This window comes from Diabrotica virgifera, chromosome 10 (assembly GCF_917563875.1).
Source record: "Diabrotica virgifera virgifera chromosome 10, PGI_DIABVI_V3a".
Classification (NCBI taxonomy): Eukaryota; Metazoa; Arthropoda; class Insecta; order Coleoptera; family Chrysomelidae; genus Diabrotica; species Diabrotica virgifera.
Genome location: NC_065452.1, coordinates 134880728 through 134899413, shown reverse-complemented (window position 1 = coordinate 134899413; position 18686 = coordinate 134880728). Strand labels below are relative to the sequence as shown.

Here is an 18686-nt window from a genome sequence, read left to right as displayed (position 1 = left end):
TGTTATGTTAAAAATGTCTATTTCTAACAATTTTAAAGCTAATTGGTTTTCGTCAAAACCATAAATTCAGCACAAAAAAAATAAAAAGAAATTAAAAAAAATTCCCACGCATTAGTACAATCTTTCTCGAGACACTTACGAGTGGAAAATTATGTTGCAAAATTTTTCATCGAGTTATCACAGAAAAGAATAAAATGTGAGATTTTTTCTAACGGCGGGACTGCTCCCAGGTTAAAATAATAAATAAATATGAAAAAAATTCAAATACATTATAAAAACTTTTTAACATACATACATATTATTTATTTATTAATAACGGAAACTTGACAAAGATTAAAAAACTTAAAACATTTTGCATACAAGAGTTAATAAATTTCTCAAAACTGTTCCAGTCTCATAGTAATCTTGTAATCTAAAATTATCAATCTGATATCACGTCATCACTGATGCAATTAAGCTCTTTAAAAATTAAAACCAACTTAGTAGCTTTGACATTGCCTAGCCGATTACGTAGTTTGGAATGGTAAACCGTGTGTTGAGAAGAGTCTTTCTATGTTGGCTGACGATGAATTATAAGCTGTGGAGAGCTGTTGAGCAAGTTTCAATGCTGTAGCATTTATATTTTTCATAGAACGCCACCATGTCTGTGGTATTATATTCTAAATTAAATGTTTAGAAAACGTATATGGTTTAAACAGTACACACTTTGCCTGGTAATTAATAATAATTGGCAATGCTCCTGGATGATAATTTATAAATAGATGGATTTTAGGTTTATTTCCACTAAAGCGCTTATCAAGCAAATTTGCCATTTGCATGTTTTAAAAAAACACTCAACACCATAAAATAACTTACAGTAGGCGTTATTACAATAGACAACTTGCAATGATAATTTATAAATAATAAATAGTCTGGAGTTCCCCAGGCAATAGCTCCTAATTGCAATTGGTTTTCTATCTCTATTAGGTTAAAGAAAAGCTAAAATCAAAGTTATTAATACAGTGGAACCAGCTTAATTCGAACTTCCATAATTCGAAATCTTCTTTAATTCGAATTTTTATTCTGGTCCTTAGCATTTCCTATATAAGTAATGGTAAAAAGTCGTGAATAATTCGAATTATATTTTGGATCATTTGAACTTTTCTGCTATATTTTCTGAATATCTTAAAATCTTTTGTAATTACTGAGAAGCTAAATTCTAAAAAGCAGCTAAAAATTTCAGATCTCTTTGGAAAAAAAAATAAAGTCGGTCTTTTTTATAGCTTGCAAATGTTTTAATTGGTATTTTTTGCCGAATTTTGTTAGCCAATTTTTTTAGGTTGACAAAACTCGGGCAAGATTAGGAACAAAAACATCTCCAAGCGATAAAAATGATCAACTACTGTTTTTTTGCTGATCAACTACTAATATTTATCATTTGCAGATGTTTTTGTAGGTAATCCTTGTTTTTGTAAATTTATTTTTTAATTCGAATTTTTGGATAATTCGAATTTTTTAACGGTCCCCTGAGATTCGAATTATCCAAGTTTCACTGTATTATGTTTAGGAAAATATGATTTAAACAGTGTTTTTTCTACATTTTATTTGTTTAAAACATAAAATTTAAAATCAAAAAACCCATGTTTAAAACAAAAAAAAATGTTTAAAAAAACACGTGTTTTAAACATGTTTTATTTGTTTAAAACATAATATTTAAAAACAAAATAAAACATGTTTAAAACGAGAAAAAAAAACGTTTGAAACAAAAAAAACATGTGTTTTGTGTAAAATTAAAAAACACGTTTTTTGCAACCCTGGAAAAAGGCCAAAAGAAAGAGGCAGTAGCACATACACTGTTAATTTAGATAGCTAACAATAAAATACTGCAAACTTTTGTTTCCAACACTTCCATAAAATTTATTATCACTATAGCTGTTTTAGCAGAGTGCTTTTCTCAAGTGATGTATTTTTACTACGAATGTATACTTTATAGCAGGGATGGGCAAATACTTTTAAGCGCGGGCCAAAATGAAATTTTCAAAATGTCTCCCGGGCCGGAGGACTATACCCAGTATGTACGCTAATGTTTGGTGGAGGCTTTTCTCTGACCAAGAAATTTTTTTGAAAAAAATACTACAAGTATCATTTTAAAGCATTTGGAGAAAGACATTTGACTGTTAATAATAATCAACTGTCTTTCTGGTGTGTACATGCGAACAATTTGTTCCCAGTAAAATTACGAAATTTTTAATACGGTCTGATCTAAGAGCAGCCTTTTTGAAGATGAGGAAATTTCTGAGTAACCAAAGATTCAATCTGAAAATGTAATATCGGATGGTAAAATGTTATGTCAAGTCAACCATGAGAGACGAAATTCAAAGGAGATGACTGATCTGGTATGGTCATGTACGACGTCCATGGACGACGACAGGCTGCCTAAACAAATTTTAAAATGGACGCCAAGGGAAAGAAGGAAGAGAGGAACACCGAAACAGTCCTGGCTATAGGCGGCATTCAGAAGGCAATTTCGGAAAGGAACCTTCACCCTGACGAATGCAACGACGGACGAAGCTGGAAACTAGCAACTGGAAGACGGAGAACACTATAAAAAACCGGGATAATAATAAAAATGTTATGTCCACTATCTTCTTCTTTATTGGATTGTTAATACTGACTTAATGAAAAACCTGCAAGGTTTTGATATGTGGCTTTTTAGGGGAATTATGAAAATACCATGGACCGATCATATTACGAACGAAATGGTGTTGCATAGAATAGAAAAGGAACATAGACCTTTTGACCATCATTAAAAGGAGAAAGACATAATTTGAAATTAAAAATCACACTAAATTTTCTATTTTTGTTTCACCTCATAGAAGTTTTCAGGGGACTTTCGGCCCTCGGTAATAATATAATATTTTATTCCGCGTTTAAATTTTTCAAAAATACTTAGTTTTCTCAGGATTCGAAAAAAATTAATGCATTACGCTCTATAAAAAATGCTTGCGGGATTTCTCAAGGGGCCGGATAAAGTAAGCAAAAGGGCCGGATCCGGCCCGCGGGCCGGCTTTGGCCCACCCCTGCTTTATAGTCTTTAACTGAATAGGTTGAGGGAGGGAGAGCTGTTTGTCTCAAGTTGGTCATTTAGAAGTATTCTGTATTTTTTAATTTATTAATTTCCGTAGATTTTACTAAAGATACCTTTATTTTGAATATAGAGAATTTGAAATTGGTCATTAGAAGAATGTTTATTGACACAAACAGCTCTTATCTCCTCAACTTAATCAATTAAAGACTATAAAGTATAGATGCATGGTAAAAATACATCACTTGAGAAAGTCACTCTGTTGAAACGGGCATAGGTAAATTGAGTCCCATATACCTGAATTAAGAAGGGTCAAAATATTTAGATGGTCGAATTGAGTCCCGGGCATCGTAATCCTTCTAATTACCTTTTAATAGCTTTCTATTAGGAATGAAATGATTTTATTGGTTATGCATTTATGGTAATCAAATATAAAAAAGCAATATCCTACAAAATATTTAGTATGGTGCGATCTATCTGTATACGATACGGTGTTAAGTTGATTGCCAAAAAGAGTTCAGTGAAAATTGTTCTTAGTGAAAAAGGAAAACAATTGATTGTGTTAAATGGCTTCAAATATCCTTTTCACAAATCTTTAAAGAATAACGACAAGCGTTGGATGTGTTGTGCGCAGACGAGAGAAAAATGTAAAGCATTTTTAAAAACCCAAGTGACGGAAATTCGGGATGAACAGAACCATAGCGAATTAAACGAAGATGCACTTAACCGTCAAATGTTAAGTAGCTCCTTAAAACGAAAGGCCGTAGAAGACATCGGTGAAAGACCTATGAAAATTTTGCAAAAGGAATTACAAAATGGAGATATTAGTACCTTGACTACCAAAGACGTGGCATTGGTTCGAAAAAATATGTATAACGCCCGACGATCTCTTCTGCCTAAATTACCAAAAAGTATGGAGGAAACTCATGATATATTAAAAACATTTCCAGTGAAAACCAACAAAAACGAGGATTTTCTAATGGTGAACGACATAGAAAACCAAATTATTATGTTTTCCTGTAGCAGCAATTTAGAATTTTTAGCAGATTTGGACACCATTTATATAGATGGAACTTTTGAATATTGCCCAAAGTTTTTTAAGCAAATGTTTTCCATCCATGGTCTAAAAGAAGATCATTATATACCTTTGGTTTTCTTCTTATTGCCAAATAAACAAAAACATACATATACACTGGCACTTAAATACCTAACAGAACAAGTTGAGAAATGCAATAAAAAACTCGCTTTAAGAACGGTATTTGCAGATTTTGAAGAAGCAATTCAGCAAAGTGTCACTGAAGTTTGGACTAATGTTTCATTGAAGGGCTGCCGATTCTATTTAGGACAATCCTGGTAAGTAGTCATATTTGAATCCTTTTTTGAATGATGATGATGTGTATGTGTGCTTTTTGTTTTTTGGTTTTTTTTTGTACTGATTTCCCATATGCCACGCTGTTGTAATTTTCCTGGTCCTGATAAGTAGTCATATTTGACATATTTGAATCTTTTTTTTGATGATTATGATAATGATGTGTATGTAAACTTTTTCGTTTTTGGTGTTTTTTACTGATTTCCCATATGCCACGTTGTTGTAATTTTCCTGGTTCTGATAAGTAGTCATATTTAACATACGAGTATTTGAATTGTATTTTTGATGATGATGATGTGTATATATGCTTTTTGTTTTCCGGTGTTTTTTACTTATTTTCCATATGTCATACTGTTGTAATTCTAATGATGTTTTTTTTCTTTTTTCAGGTGGCGCAAAATTCAGGCACTAGGTTTAACATCCTTATATAAAGACAAAGAGAGTGATGTAGGAAAATATTTAACATACTGCTTTGGAATGCCATTTCTCAACCCAGAAGATGTAGGAGATTGTTTTGTTGAAGCTTTATCATCAATACAGCCACAAAATCATAGTATAGTAGAATTTTCGGACTATCTGGTCGATAATTATGTCTCAGAATCGGCTAAGTTTCCGCCAGAAATATGGGCGGAGATGTCAAGCAGTTTACAACGGACAACGAACGCATGTGAGAGTTTTCATTCCAGGTTTAACTCGTCATTTTATTTTGCTCATCCTCATATTTTTCAATTTTTAACAGTTTTAATAGACTTTCAAAGTGTTAAAATTAGAAGTGTACAAAAAAAAAGTAAAAAAAATTTATTCTGCACAAACCCTTACATCAAAAAAATTTGTAGATGAACAAATTTTAAAATTAAATAATAGATTAATATCAAAATTTGATTACCTCAAAAGTGTAGGTGAAAAATTTAGAATAGTTAAATAAATGAATTAGCATGTAATTCTAGCTTATATTGCTTTTTGTAAATATTGTAGGTATACATTTTTGTAATAAAATTATATGCTCTAAAATAAATTATTGTTTTTAAATTCCTAGAAATCATTACGTACACCGACTAAGCCCCACGTAGACACGGGACTCATTTTACCCATCTTCGGGACTCAACTCGGCTATTAGAAATACGGATTATAGATTCTGGGACTCAACTAGGTTACTCCGGTTGAAACAGCAGTTAGTAGTGATAATAAATTGTTAAAAATTTTGTGATGAAAACAAAAGTTTTCAATGTTTTATTGTTACATAAGTAAACTTCCTTCAAGTAACAGTCGAATCCATCACTCATTTAGATTACAAGATCTTAAAAGAATTCATATAAAACATACTAAAAAGAGGAGAATAAAAAACAATATTAAATAATATATTAAACAAAATTTAGAGAAAAATATTGTAAGCAGAGCAAAATAATTTTGAAGGAGCAGATTTTATTCACAAAATGAGAAAACAAACAAAAGGACCTTTTAGCATTCTTTATGAGTAATTATGAAACATTTTTCAATCATGCATGACAAAGAAGGTCCCTGGAATCCTTTGATCATAATCTTTGTCTTTATCTTTTAATTTATTTTTGACGGCATCTCTTAGTTTGAAGCCTAGTAGAATTACTGTCAGTTTACTACAAGTAACTACATTGCTGTACTACAGTTCAGATGTATTTTATCAGATTTTATTTGTAAATGGTAAGTTTTTTCTCTTTTGGTCAGTTTACTCTTTTTGGGACAACAATCACCAGACTAAGTACTAATACTAGTTTAAGTTTATCATCTTCATACTTAGTTATACTTCCAAAACCTAGTCCTCTATGTATAGCTTCATATCCCGTGTTTAAATTTCATTTAAACATACGAAATAATTTAACATATTTCGTCAAGTTCCATTTTCCTTAATGTCAATTTGTCACTATAATATATTTGTATGTAGATTTTAAGATTAGCAATAAGTGACAATGTGTAAGAAAATGAAAACAATTCACCGTGCTGTTCAACTGTCACAAAAAACTTCAAGCAAGAAAAGTCAGAAAATCAGAAAAAAGTTAGATGAATTTTTTCTCTTGAAGAAATACGTTGTTTCTAAAAGTTTTCACTCACAAGAAACAATACTTTGTTTCTCTCCAAGTTTTACATAGTACTTTATGTAAAATAATAGTTCTTTACTGATAAGAAGCAATACTTCGTTTCTTCAAGTTTTTTGTTCTCAAGATAACACAATACGGAAAGGAACCACCTGACTCCAGATACTCCAAGAATTATACTGAAAATTCTCAGATTGGACAACCTCACCCTCCACACCCTTTGTGATTTAAAGACGAACTTTTTTTCCGTTTTATTTTAGTAAGTTTATGTCACGGACTAGTCAACATATCTGTAAGTTTGTAAGTTAATTTATTGTTACATTTATTTCTAAAGTTCAGCTAGAATAGGATTTTCAGGTTTTTCATTTAACTATATACACTGCGCGTCATAGAAAACGGGCACCCTAAAAAATGGGTCATTTTTGATGTCGCGTATCTCCTAAACCTGTTGTCCGATTTAAGTGATTTTTTGAATATATTATAGCCCTATTCTTTGTCAATATCCCTGTAATAATATTTTTGCAAAACAGGTAAATTTTCATTGTATACCGGGTGTACGAATCAAACTGTGTTTTTTTCTCAAAGTTCGCAACACCCTGTGGAATATTCTAGCATTTATAAAATACTGAAATTAAAACCCAACTATAGCCTCAGATTTTCTGAACATTCTGTTTTTTATTCATTCGCTTATGTTGGATAATACAAAAGTTATGTACTTTAACAACTAGGCATGCTCTTTATCAGTACAGGGTGTTTCTAAAGAAGTACGACAAACTTTAAGGAGTAATTCTGCATGAAAACATAATGACCGGTTGCTTTACAAACATATGTCCGCAAATGCTTCGTTTCCGACATACAGGATGTTGAATTTTTTCTTACAAACTGACGATTTATTTATTGCCCTAAAACCGGTTGAGATATGCAAATGAAATGTGGTGGGTTTTAAGACGTAATTTTTGAACATTTTTTGACATACAATTAAGAATTTTTTATTCACCATTGGCGTGCATACGAATAATATGATCGGTCATATTACCCGTATGCGCTCCAATAGTGAATATAAAATTCTTAGTTAGTCAAAAAATGCCCAATAACCATCTCTTAAAACCTACCAAATTTCATTTGCATATCTCAACCGGTTTTAAAGCAATAAATAAATCATCAGTTTGTAAGAAAAAATTTAACATCCCGTATCTCGGAAACGAAGTTTTTGCGGATATATGATTATAAAGCAAACTGTCATTATTTTTAATGCAGAATTACCCCTTAACCCCTTAAAGTTTGTCGAACTTATTTAGTCCCTAAAACCCTTTAGACTTTAGTCCCTAAAACACCCTGTACTGATGAAGAACATGGCTAGTTGTTAAAGTACATAACTTTTGTATTATCCAACATAAGCGAATGAATCAAAAAACAGAATGTTAAGAAAACCTGAGGCTATAGTTGGGTTTTAATTTCAGTATTTTACAAATGCTAGAATATTCCACAGGGTGTTGCGAACTTTGAGAAAAAAACACAGTTTGATTCGTACACCCGGTATACAATGAAAATTTACCTGTTTAGCAAAAATATTATTACAGGGATATTGACAAAGAATAGGGCTATAACATATTCAAAAAATAATTTAAATCGGACAACAGGTTTAGGAGATACGCGACATCAAAAATGACCCATTTTTTAGGGTGCCCGTTTTCTATGACGCGCAGTTTATTTTTTTGTACTCTTGTTTACTATTATTTTGTTTTTCTCATTTACAATATACAATTGTCCTAATTATACGTTCTTTTTCATTTATCTTTAGCTTTAGTGGAATTATATATCAGCTCATTTTTCTCCTAGTACCTTTGCCATCTACAGTATTTCATTTAAGGCATAATATTGATATTTCGATATTAAAGCAAGAGCTCTTCTATTTACGATCTTGCAACTGTGCTTGTACATCTCTACTCCAAGATCTTTTCAAGATTTTTGGACACTTGGTTAACTCAATTGTTAACATCCCGTTTTAGATTCCCTCTTACATTGGCATATGCATTAAAATCATCTGGCAGATTAGCAAGTTGATCTTATACATAAAATACAGGGGTGGCCAAACTGTGGCTCGCGAGCCACATGCGGCTCTTTGAAGAATTCCTTGTGGCTCTCAATAAATGTACCGGAGATCCTTTTCAATTTTGTGTTATTATTTAAAAAATTATTATCGTTACATGTGTGTTTCAGAATGTTTTTTAAATTACTGACAACAAATATGAAAGACCAAATGGAACTTTATAACAGATTCCCTTTCCATCCAAGCTAAGAGTGATATGACTACAGTCATAAGAATATTAAGAGTGGCGCGACACAAAAAAGTCAGTAATCAGCCCACTCCAGACCGATTTGTATATTTAGTCATTTTACTCGACTTAAAAAAATTTGTTACAATATTAAACTAGAAAAACTTAACGAGTAAATAAAAAAGCCAGAAGGAGTATTGACCGAAGTCCAAAATTTATTTTAAGACTTAAAATATTTTAAATCATCTCTTCATTTTTTTCTGAATTATTTTGAAATAAACATGGTTCATAAGGTGAATTTTTTATTATCATAATATGACCCAAACAACATCTGGAGAATTAAAATTAATAGAGACGCAAGAAGATCAAGCTCGAAAATAAAACTATAAGTCGACGCCGATTATCGAATTTTGTACATCTGTACCAAAATCGAAGTACATGCTCTAAATTAAAAAAGGATGCTTGTCGAATTATTTCCATATTAGAAACAACGTACTTGTATATGGACCATTTCATTCCATTTTAAAATTCGTGAAATCCTAACACATACCTATCAGTATTAACTAACCAGCGCAGCATCTGAAAGAATTACTGAGAAGTGCTACCACAAATTATTCACCAAATTTTAAAAAATTACCAAAAGAAGGAAAACAAGTGTTGGACAGGGAAAGGAACGAAAACATTGGAAACATGCTAAGACAGGGACCAATAGAGAAAAAAATTGAAAAAAGAAACCTGAACTGGTTTGGACATACATATAACTAGAATGAACGAGAACAGACTAGTAAAGAGGGTGACAGATGCCAAGAGACAGGGAAAAAAAGAAGGGGCAGACCTAGAAAGAAAGGGGTGCATGGAACAAATCCAGGAAATCGGAACCAAGAGACGGAAAACAGCGCAACAGATAAAGGAAATGGGAAGAAGACCCGAAGGCGTGGAAGATATGGGTAAAAGATGGATAGGTGGTAGCAAAGTTTGACTCTCTTATTGGGAATAAGGGCAACGAGAAGAATAAGGAAAACAAATGTAATTAAGTTTTAATATTTCGTAATTTTATTTCTGTTTTCAATAAATAAAAGTTCTGTTATAAAACATTGTACATACCTTCTTTACATACTTTTTGAATACGTTTTTAATTGCGGCTCGCGAAAAATTTTAACTTGTGAAAAGTGGCTCTGGCTATCAAGGAGCTTGGCCACCCCTGCATAAAATATATCATCTATATTTTAACTAGAAAGCAACTAATAATACATAAGGTACCTAATTGAATTTGGATGTTCGGTTGCTGTTTTAACTGTCTGCTTGTGGTCTTCTCATTCTTCTTCTTTAAGTGCTGTCTCCAAATCGGAGGTTGGACATCATGGTCACTATCCTCAACTATCTATCTACTGCTGTTCTGAAGAGTTCTACAGAACTGCATTTAAACCAGTCCCTTAAATTCTTCAACCATGACACTCTCCTTCTTCCTATACTCCTTCCTGCTCTTATATTCCCCTGTATTATCAGTCTTAGCATTTCATATCGCTGTCCCCTCATTACGTGTCTCAGATATTGAAACTTTCTTATTTTTAATGTGTTAATTATTTCGTATTCTTTGCCTAGTGTTGGAAAATTCTCGAGAATGAAAAATCAGAGAATATTCTCGAGAATATTCTCGATATGGAGAATTTTCTGAGAATGAACCCTATAACGCACTTGGGATATTGTTGAAGATGAAAGAGGGTATTAAAAATCATGAAATTATATACAAAATTATGAGACTAAACAACAGTGTTCTTTATATGTAAACAAAATATAAAAACAACAGAGAACACAAAATTTATTTGATAACAAAATGAAAGTTTCTTCTTAACAACAAATAATGCGGTGGTGATTTAATCAGAAAAACAAGAGGCCTCAGGTTCAGAATCTATTTCTATCATTAGCTCAACCTGGTCATCTACATTCTGCATTTTTTCAATGTGCTGATGAGAAGTTGTAGGATTTTATTTTTACCGAGTCATCAGCTCAGTCTTGGATTGGTCTACTTTTAAAGGGGCATTTAGACGGGCTAGTTTTTGAAGCAATATGTTGCCGAAAATATATATTTGGTATGTTTCTGGCAACATTACAGCCATCCAGGGTTGGCAGGTTTAAGCCAACATGCTTAAAATCTTGGTTTAAACCAACTGGTTTTTTCTTAAAAAACGAGTTAGTTTAAATCTGGTTTTTTTATTTTTATTTTTTTACTGAGCCTCCAAACTGGCGTTTTTATTTGAAGTTTTTACTACAGCTGCCGCAAATGAAGAAAATTAAGATAAATAATTTCTATTTTTTTACTTTTGAACTTAGTTATTTTGAATATTATAACGTTTGATGATGTTTTTTTTGTTATATTAATTTTTTGTGTGTGTAAATAAAAATAAAAGTTGTCTTAATCATTTTTTTCATTGTTTATTAGTTAGTTTTATAAAATAATTTATTCATTTTTAAAGTTTTTAGACTCATTATACTTTGTATCAAAAAAACCTGGTTTAAACCAAATAAACCTGGTTTAAACCAAAAAACCTGGTTTTTTCGAAAAAATCTTGGTTTTTGCCAACCCTGCAGCCTTCTAATGAAAATATCGCAGTGCCGAAATCTTACTGGTATTTGAACACTATTGCAGTGCCTGATGCGTTGCCAATAAAGTCGAACTGCTGTGGAAAATTTTGCATGTTGCTCTGTATTTCCTCTTTATTTCCTGTACTCTGTTGAAATTTAATTTGGTTATGTCAAAACATACAAAGAAAAGATGAATACGTGGTGAAATGAAATCACAATAAGGTTTATTAATGCAGTACATTTACGTCCAGAGTTGTGGAACTTGGCATACTTCTGGAACTATGAGACAAATGGAAGAGTAGTGCACCCTGAATAAATACATTAAACTAAAACTTTTAGTATATATAAATAACAATTGCTAATCTTGTTGAGATTGGTATTGTGTTTCTCATGTTTGATCTTTCTTCTCTATTCTTGGCCCTATCATATCGAAATCACTTTTTGACATTCTTGTAAAATTCTTAAACAAATAATTTTCTAGCATTATTCCCATACAGTAGAACCCCGGTTAACCGAAATAAAGGGGGGAGAGCCGTTTCAGATAACCAATTTTTCGGTTTAGCCGGCATATGCTAAAAATAGCCTAATAACACGGCTTATAGGGAAAATGAATTTACAAACAATGTCTATACTGTAGTATGTACAGTACAGTAATACAGTATTTTATTACAGCTATACAAAATATTTAAAATACAATAATGGATTGGTAAATACCTAGTAGGCTACTAGAGTATGTAGTGTATAAACTGAACAACTTAAGTTACTACAGCATTGTACATTACTTAATACAGAAGTCAGTAATTTTTGTTGGTTTTTTCGTAAGTCCTTCACATCGTTTTCGAGCGGCGATGTTCCGCCATCTTTTAATTAGAAGGACGTCAGTAGACGTTCCGGTTGACCCAGGTTCTGGTTAACCCAATTTTGGTTGATCGGGGTTCTACTGTAGTTAAATTACTCATTGTTTCACGTTTACTTAGAAAAGCCATATCCACATTTTTCGTTTTTCATTTCTCTTTTTTATGTATCGTCTTAGCACGATTAAGAACGCAGCAACTCTCAAGAGAATATTCTCGAGAACGAGAATATTCTGACCGAGAATTTTCTCGAGAATATTCTTTTCTTACATCGCTATCTTTGCCCACTTGCAATACTTCTATGTTTGTTTTCTTCTGTTTCTATGCTATTCTAAGCATCCTCCTGTAACACCACATTTCAAATGACTGTAGCTTATTTATGTGTTCTTGCTTCTTGCTTCAATGTCCAGCTTTCAAGTCCATATTGCAGTATAGAAAACACGTAGCATCTCAGAGCTCTTACTCTCAGTTCTAATCTAAGGTTTTTGTTGCAGAGAACTGTTTCCTTTTTACAACACATTTTTCGCTATTAATTCTGTTGTTTGATCATTACTGTCCGACATCCAGGTTCCTAGGTATTGTACCCTCGGAGATTGGTGGGAAAATGTATGCCGAAAATAACAAAATTCAGTTTGGCAACACTGTGTGAATGTTGATAGTAACAGAAGATAAACAGAACTGTAATTTAGTCCAGACAAATTAAAATATTTTTTTGCCAATAAAAATTAGATGTTTCAACCAAATAATGTTTCAAATATGATGTGCAAAATAATTTTGAATTGGTTTCTGATTATGAGCTTGCTTTTTTGTCATTAACGTAGAAAAAACTTTAAATTTACTCTTTATGATCATTATCATCCAGTTCTCGTGTTAATTATTTTCACTGTACTAATATCTATCTACTAATTTACAATGATTAATGAGATGTTAAATTATATTATCGTTAGCGGCTTCTGCAATGTCTTACACATATCTAATTTCGTTGATAAAATGTGCATTCCCACCGATTTCCACTTCGACCATATTTGTATTTATTAACCCTTTCTATCTCTACATTTCCCAAATGGATATTTGTTTGTGTATTTGTTTTCTTAGTTACCTATTATCATGTATTTGGTCTTTTATATATTCATTTTTAGTTCATATTTTTCACAGAAACTGTTTGCTTTGTTTAGTAGTAATTGGAGTTGTTCAGCAGAGCTTGCCATAATAATGGTGTCATCTGCATAATCTTATGTTGTTAATAGATCTTCGGTTAATTATTATTCCTTCACTTCACTTTGAGATAGTAATGCTTCTTCAAAAACGACTTCACTATATATCGAGGGGTTCGAGCGAAAACCCGATAACTAACAAAAACATTGTTTTGAGATAATCGCGATTAAAGATTTTAGGAAGTTTGAAGAATATTTCAAATCATCATAGGAAGTTTAATCAAACATTTGTTATAGCCAAATGGTAGAGAATTTAATGTTTAGTTAGAATAATTTATTGTAAGTTTAATTTATAAAAACGTATTTACAAAAAATAATAAAACGTGATATTTATCGGGTTTTACCTCGTTGAATGAGTATAATACAGTAGAACCTCGATTATCCGTCAGGGCACCGGACCAAGGGATAATCGAAAAGACGGTTAACAGAACATTAAAAAAATTAAAAACTCATAGTACAACTCTCATAGGTCCATCAACACAGCTACAGTCAAATTCCAAGTCTGTGTCAGCTTCTGAATTTGTCTGGTCCGCCTTTGTTGCCATTTCAACGATTTCTTTATCTGTCAGCAATGGATAGCCGTTTGTGTTTTCATCACAAATCAAATTAACTTTTTTTTATTTTTTTAGATTAAAATTTTTGCTTATGTGGTCAATACTACTTCTGTATGTACCCTGACATTTAACAGAGGTGACGGTTAATGGAGAGACGGATAATCGAGGTTCCACTGTATTTGGTTTTATTGGTTTTTATTTTTAATTTTTTTAATTATAAAATAAGATTTAACTGTATGTTACTCCAACAAAAAAAATGAATCTACATTCTTTTTAGAAAATAAAAAGGTAAAATGTCTTCTTCTTCCAATTGTTCTCCCATCACTAAGTCTGGAATTCGATCTACGATCTTATTACTGGTTTTTAAATTTGATATCCAATAAATTTGATTTGTTTTTTTCTTTTATGGCGCAGAGTAGTTTTTTTTAATTCAAACCAATATAGAGACGAAGCAAGTTTTCAATCCTAATAGCAAATAATTAATATTGAAAAATATCAAAAATTACTAAAAGATTTTTAAATTGAAAACTTACTGGTACATCCCCATGTAAAAGGAGAACAGTGCCTACGTTCCTTCTGATGACGCTCCAATAAGAGCAGAAAACTGCAGTTAAAGGGACTGGCTGCACTCCTTATTCTAATTAAAAAGTAAGATTGTTTTTCCTTCGTATTGCAGCCGAATAAATAAAAATGGTACACACACATTTTTATTTCAAACCAATATCTTCTCATATTGACAGTTATATTGTACAAAATAAAACATTTTCTAGCGTATACTATTTCTAGACTCCAGTAATTTCTTCAGAGTTTGTGTCTATAGTCTTCAGACAACTTTTTAGTACAATTAAATTTAAATTTACTACTATTGATTTGCTGTGGTACCTTGGAAGCTCTGATTTTGTTTTTCGTTATAAATATGGGCCCCATTCTAACCGTCTTTTTGTTCTTAATAATAAATTTCCAATTTACGCCATGTTTTATTGGGTTTTCGCAGGAAAAATGTGTACTGAAATTTAATAAACTATCATAGTCTAAAATTATTTATTGGGTTTTCGCATGAATATAGTTTTTCAAAATTGACAATTTTGTAATCATTACCTCCGATAAAATTAATTATCAGTTTTTAACTCAGAAATATTTCTAATAAAATTAGTAACTTTACACAGGAAAAAGAAAATAAATTATTTTTCCACCTACCTCTACCGAAAGTATACTTTTCCGGACCTGATTGTAGGGAGCAAAGTTGTACTTTTCCTCCCTAGAGAGGAAAAGTAAAAGTGACGTCATGGTATTTCATTCATGAAATATAACTTATTGACGCCCTGTACAATATCTATTTTCTATTACGTAAGTATCTACTACTATACAGTTTAACATTTATTTATAAAACACCCTTTATTTTGCAGAATGGTAAAAAACAGTAAATTTTTATTTTGATTTAACAATGTTTACATTAATAATTTGACTTATATTTGACAGTTGACAGTTATATTGTACCTACTTGTTAGTTTTAGTGTTTATACATTTTGTTGGGTAGTTACATAAATAAATTCAGTAAAAATGAAAAAATGACTTGTTATTTGAGGAAGATGGAAAAACCATATGTATAACATGGGAGTAAAGTGCCTTTTCCTCCCTTGAATGATTACTGCCCTCCACTACACGTCGGGCAGTAAACTTCATTCTCGGGAGGAAAAGTAGCACTTTCCTCCCTTGTTATACAAATGGCTATTACTGGAATATCATATTATAAATATGTTTACAACAAAGTATTTATATTAGTAAAGTTATATATCGGTTTACTGATATTTAAAAATACCAGTTAAGGGTTTTTACCATGTTTGATTTTTATAAGTTATTGTGCTTAAAAATGTTAATATCAAATAATAACATTTATCAGTGGTAGGAGACGTGTTTTTAATACCGCAGAAATAAAAATACCGGAATTCATAATTTTGGCATTTATCGGGTTTTCGCTCGAACCACTCGATATATTAAATAGTAAAACAGAGACATAATGTATCCCTGCCTAACTCTTCTCCTGATTTTACTTTCTGGACTGGGTTCCTTATCTATTACAATATATAATCTGGTCTTCTCATTAGGAATGGTTAAAAAAATAATGCACAACTTTTATCAGTTATTGTGGTGAAAGTATTCACCACAATTATAAAAATACTTTTCTCATTTTATAAATAATAAATATATTTCCACAAATTAAACTATGTAAGAAAGGGACTCATAATGAACATAATATGTTATATATATATTATATCTTAGAAACATGGGAAGCAGAAGCAGGGAATATCCTTAAAATGCATAGATAGAACCAGGTTACAACAGAAGAGACATGACCGAGATTGAGAGGAAATGTGAAATATACATACAAGAATTACAAAAGTCTAACTGAGAAGAAAACATTTTATGTTACTTACGTCCCAAGGAGTTCCTTCAAGTAATATTTGTCTTCCAAAGACGGCTGCTTGTCGCTATCTCGCCCATCTTTCTTCTGTTTCTTTTCCTTACCACCAAATAAAGGCATTTTCTTTATGTTTTTCTCAATTTGTTACTTCCTAACATATATGCACTACTAATCTAAACACTTATTTGCAAGCATAACATTACTAGGAGTTGATGATTGTGATTTAAACTTTTCACGAAATACAGCAAAACAAAAGTATATTATGTTTTAACCCATATAATATATTTTAACACTTTTCACGTTTACTAGCGATCGACATAAACTCGACAGCTTGTTCTTCCACTCCGCCAGTCGCCAAATATTGTTCTAAGTTGAAGTTGAAATATTGAAATACTGAACTGAAAACGACCTCCAGACTCCAGACTGACAGCTATGCAGCAGTTGACAGCCGTTGACACGGAACAAAATAAAATATTGAATATGTCAGGATTGACAGGCCTCAAAACTGTGAGAAAACTTTTAATTTTTAAACATAGATTGGGTCTGAAATTGTTTTAATGACATGTTTAATTTAGTATGGATTGAGCCACAATTATTGTGTAATTAACTACTGTTTGACGTTCCGACCTCCACTCGGAAATCTCATACCCAATACATATGCAACACACAATACACCATGAAGTGGAAGGAAATGTCAAACGAGTAGTTAATTAAAAATGTAATTTTCGTTCCATCAATAATTGTAGCTCAATCCCATATAAACATAATACTAAAATAATAGATTCTTAGAATTATTTTATATTTTAAAATATAGTTATTTCAAAATTAATTCAATTGAATATTTTTGATAATATTCGTCAAATTTCAAGCGGGTAGCGCCATCTACATGCAACGTATATAGCAAATTTAGAACGGCTATCCTATTTTGAAGTAGATAGATTCAATCACAATAGGTGTCGCTACTGTGTCTAAGAATCAATTTAGCCCAGAGGTTCCCAACCAGTGTGCCGCGGCACACTGGTGTGCTCTGCTGAAGTTCCTGTAGGTGTGCCGCGAAATTCACACAACAATACATTATGATTATATTCATTATATAGATTATTTACACAAGTGTGCCGTGGCTGAACGAGTTTTTAAGTTAGTGTGCCCCCAAAAAGGTTGGGACCGCTGATTTAGCCAATAGCCAGAGATAAAAACCAGAAAAATACAACGTCCATGCTCTAAAACAAGAAAGTGTAAAAAATAAATTGAAAAGAAGAGAAAATAAAATATGGACAACTAAAGTTAAGTACTCTACAACTGATCAACTGAAGAAAGGAGGAACATCAAAGAAGAAATTTTGCAAAAGGAAGGATCAGAAGAAGAGAGGGCACTTTAACCCTTATCCGGGCAAGGTGGGCCCGGCGGGCCCGAGCCAATTCTTTTATCATAAACTGATAAAAAAAATTTTATTGAATTTTATGCATCACTGAATTTGTTTAGAAATGTGTTTCCTTCAACATAGTCATGAGCTATTCAAAATATTCATTATCATTTTTGAAATTTATTGCGTCGAAAGAATTTTGTCACGTAAAGGGGCAATACGGGCCTGTCGGGCACTACTTGTATTTATACCTAAAGTCTAAATCTTTGTTACAGAAGTTAAACTGGCAGTCAGGTAATGTTTTTGTGGATTATGTAAAAGACTTTTATGATTCCAGAAATCTAATAATAAAGTCAAAACGTACAACAAACAATTTAAACATCTCTTTGATGTGAACATCAAAGAGATGCTTACAATAGGTGTTATATCCATTCTAAATGAATTGTAAAAACTGATAATTATTGTTGGAATGTAATAGTATTTTTAGGTAGGTACCTATACATATTTTGAAATAAATAATGCATCTGCTATCAGTCGTTTGATACCGATGTTAGTGTCGACAACTACTAAGCCAGTAAAATTATATTTAATTACAGTGAAAGTAGATAGTGCGAATAAAATGTCCCGAAAACCATTATCAGCTGTAGAACTTCAAGATATTGCTAATAATTTATGGGATTCCGATGATGAAGAATCTCCTGAAGTAGTTGGCATTGAAAGTTGCTCTTAAATTGAAGATGAACTTTCGGAAGCAAGTGAAGAGGATGATCAGCAAGTAGTATTGAGTGATAATAAAGAAGAATGTGTAGCTACCAGTTCCCAGATTTCAGAGTGTGTAATTTTTGAAACTAAGGATGGAACTAACTGGAAGAGTCAACCACAACCGACAGGACGTATGCGATCCTGCGACATAATAAA

The 18686-nt window shown here is 31.8% G+C and overlaps 1 protein-coding gene across 1 annotated transcript in view; it reads right to left on the bottom strand.

Moving 5' to 3' along the window:
• LOC114339289 (calcium/calmodulin-dependent protein kinase type 1) overlaps window positions 1–16805 on the bottom strand; it is a 216401-nt gene extending 199596 nt beyond the window's left edge. The window contains exon 1 of the mRNA XM_050663381.1: window positions 16419–16805. Within this exon, the coding sequence (XP_050519338.1) occupies window positions 16419–16525 (107 nt within the window). The 5' untranslated portion in view covers window positions 16526–16805. The remainder of the gene's footprint in view (window positions 1–16418) is intronic.
• Window positions 16806–18686: the final 1881 nt, after the last annotated feature.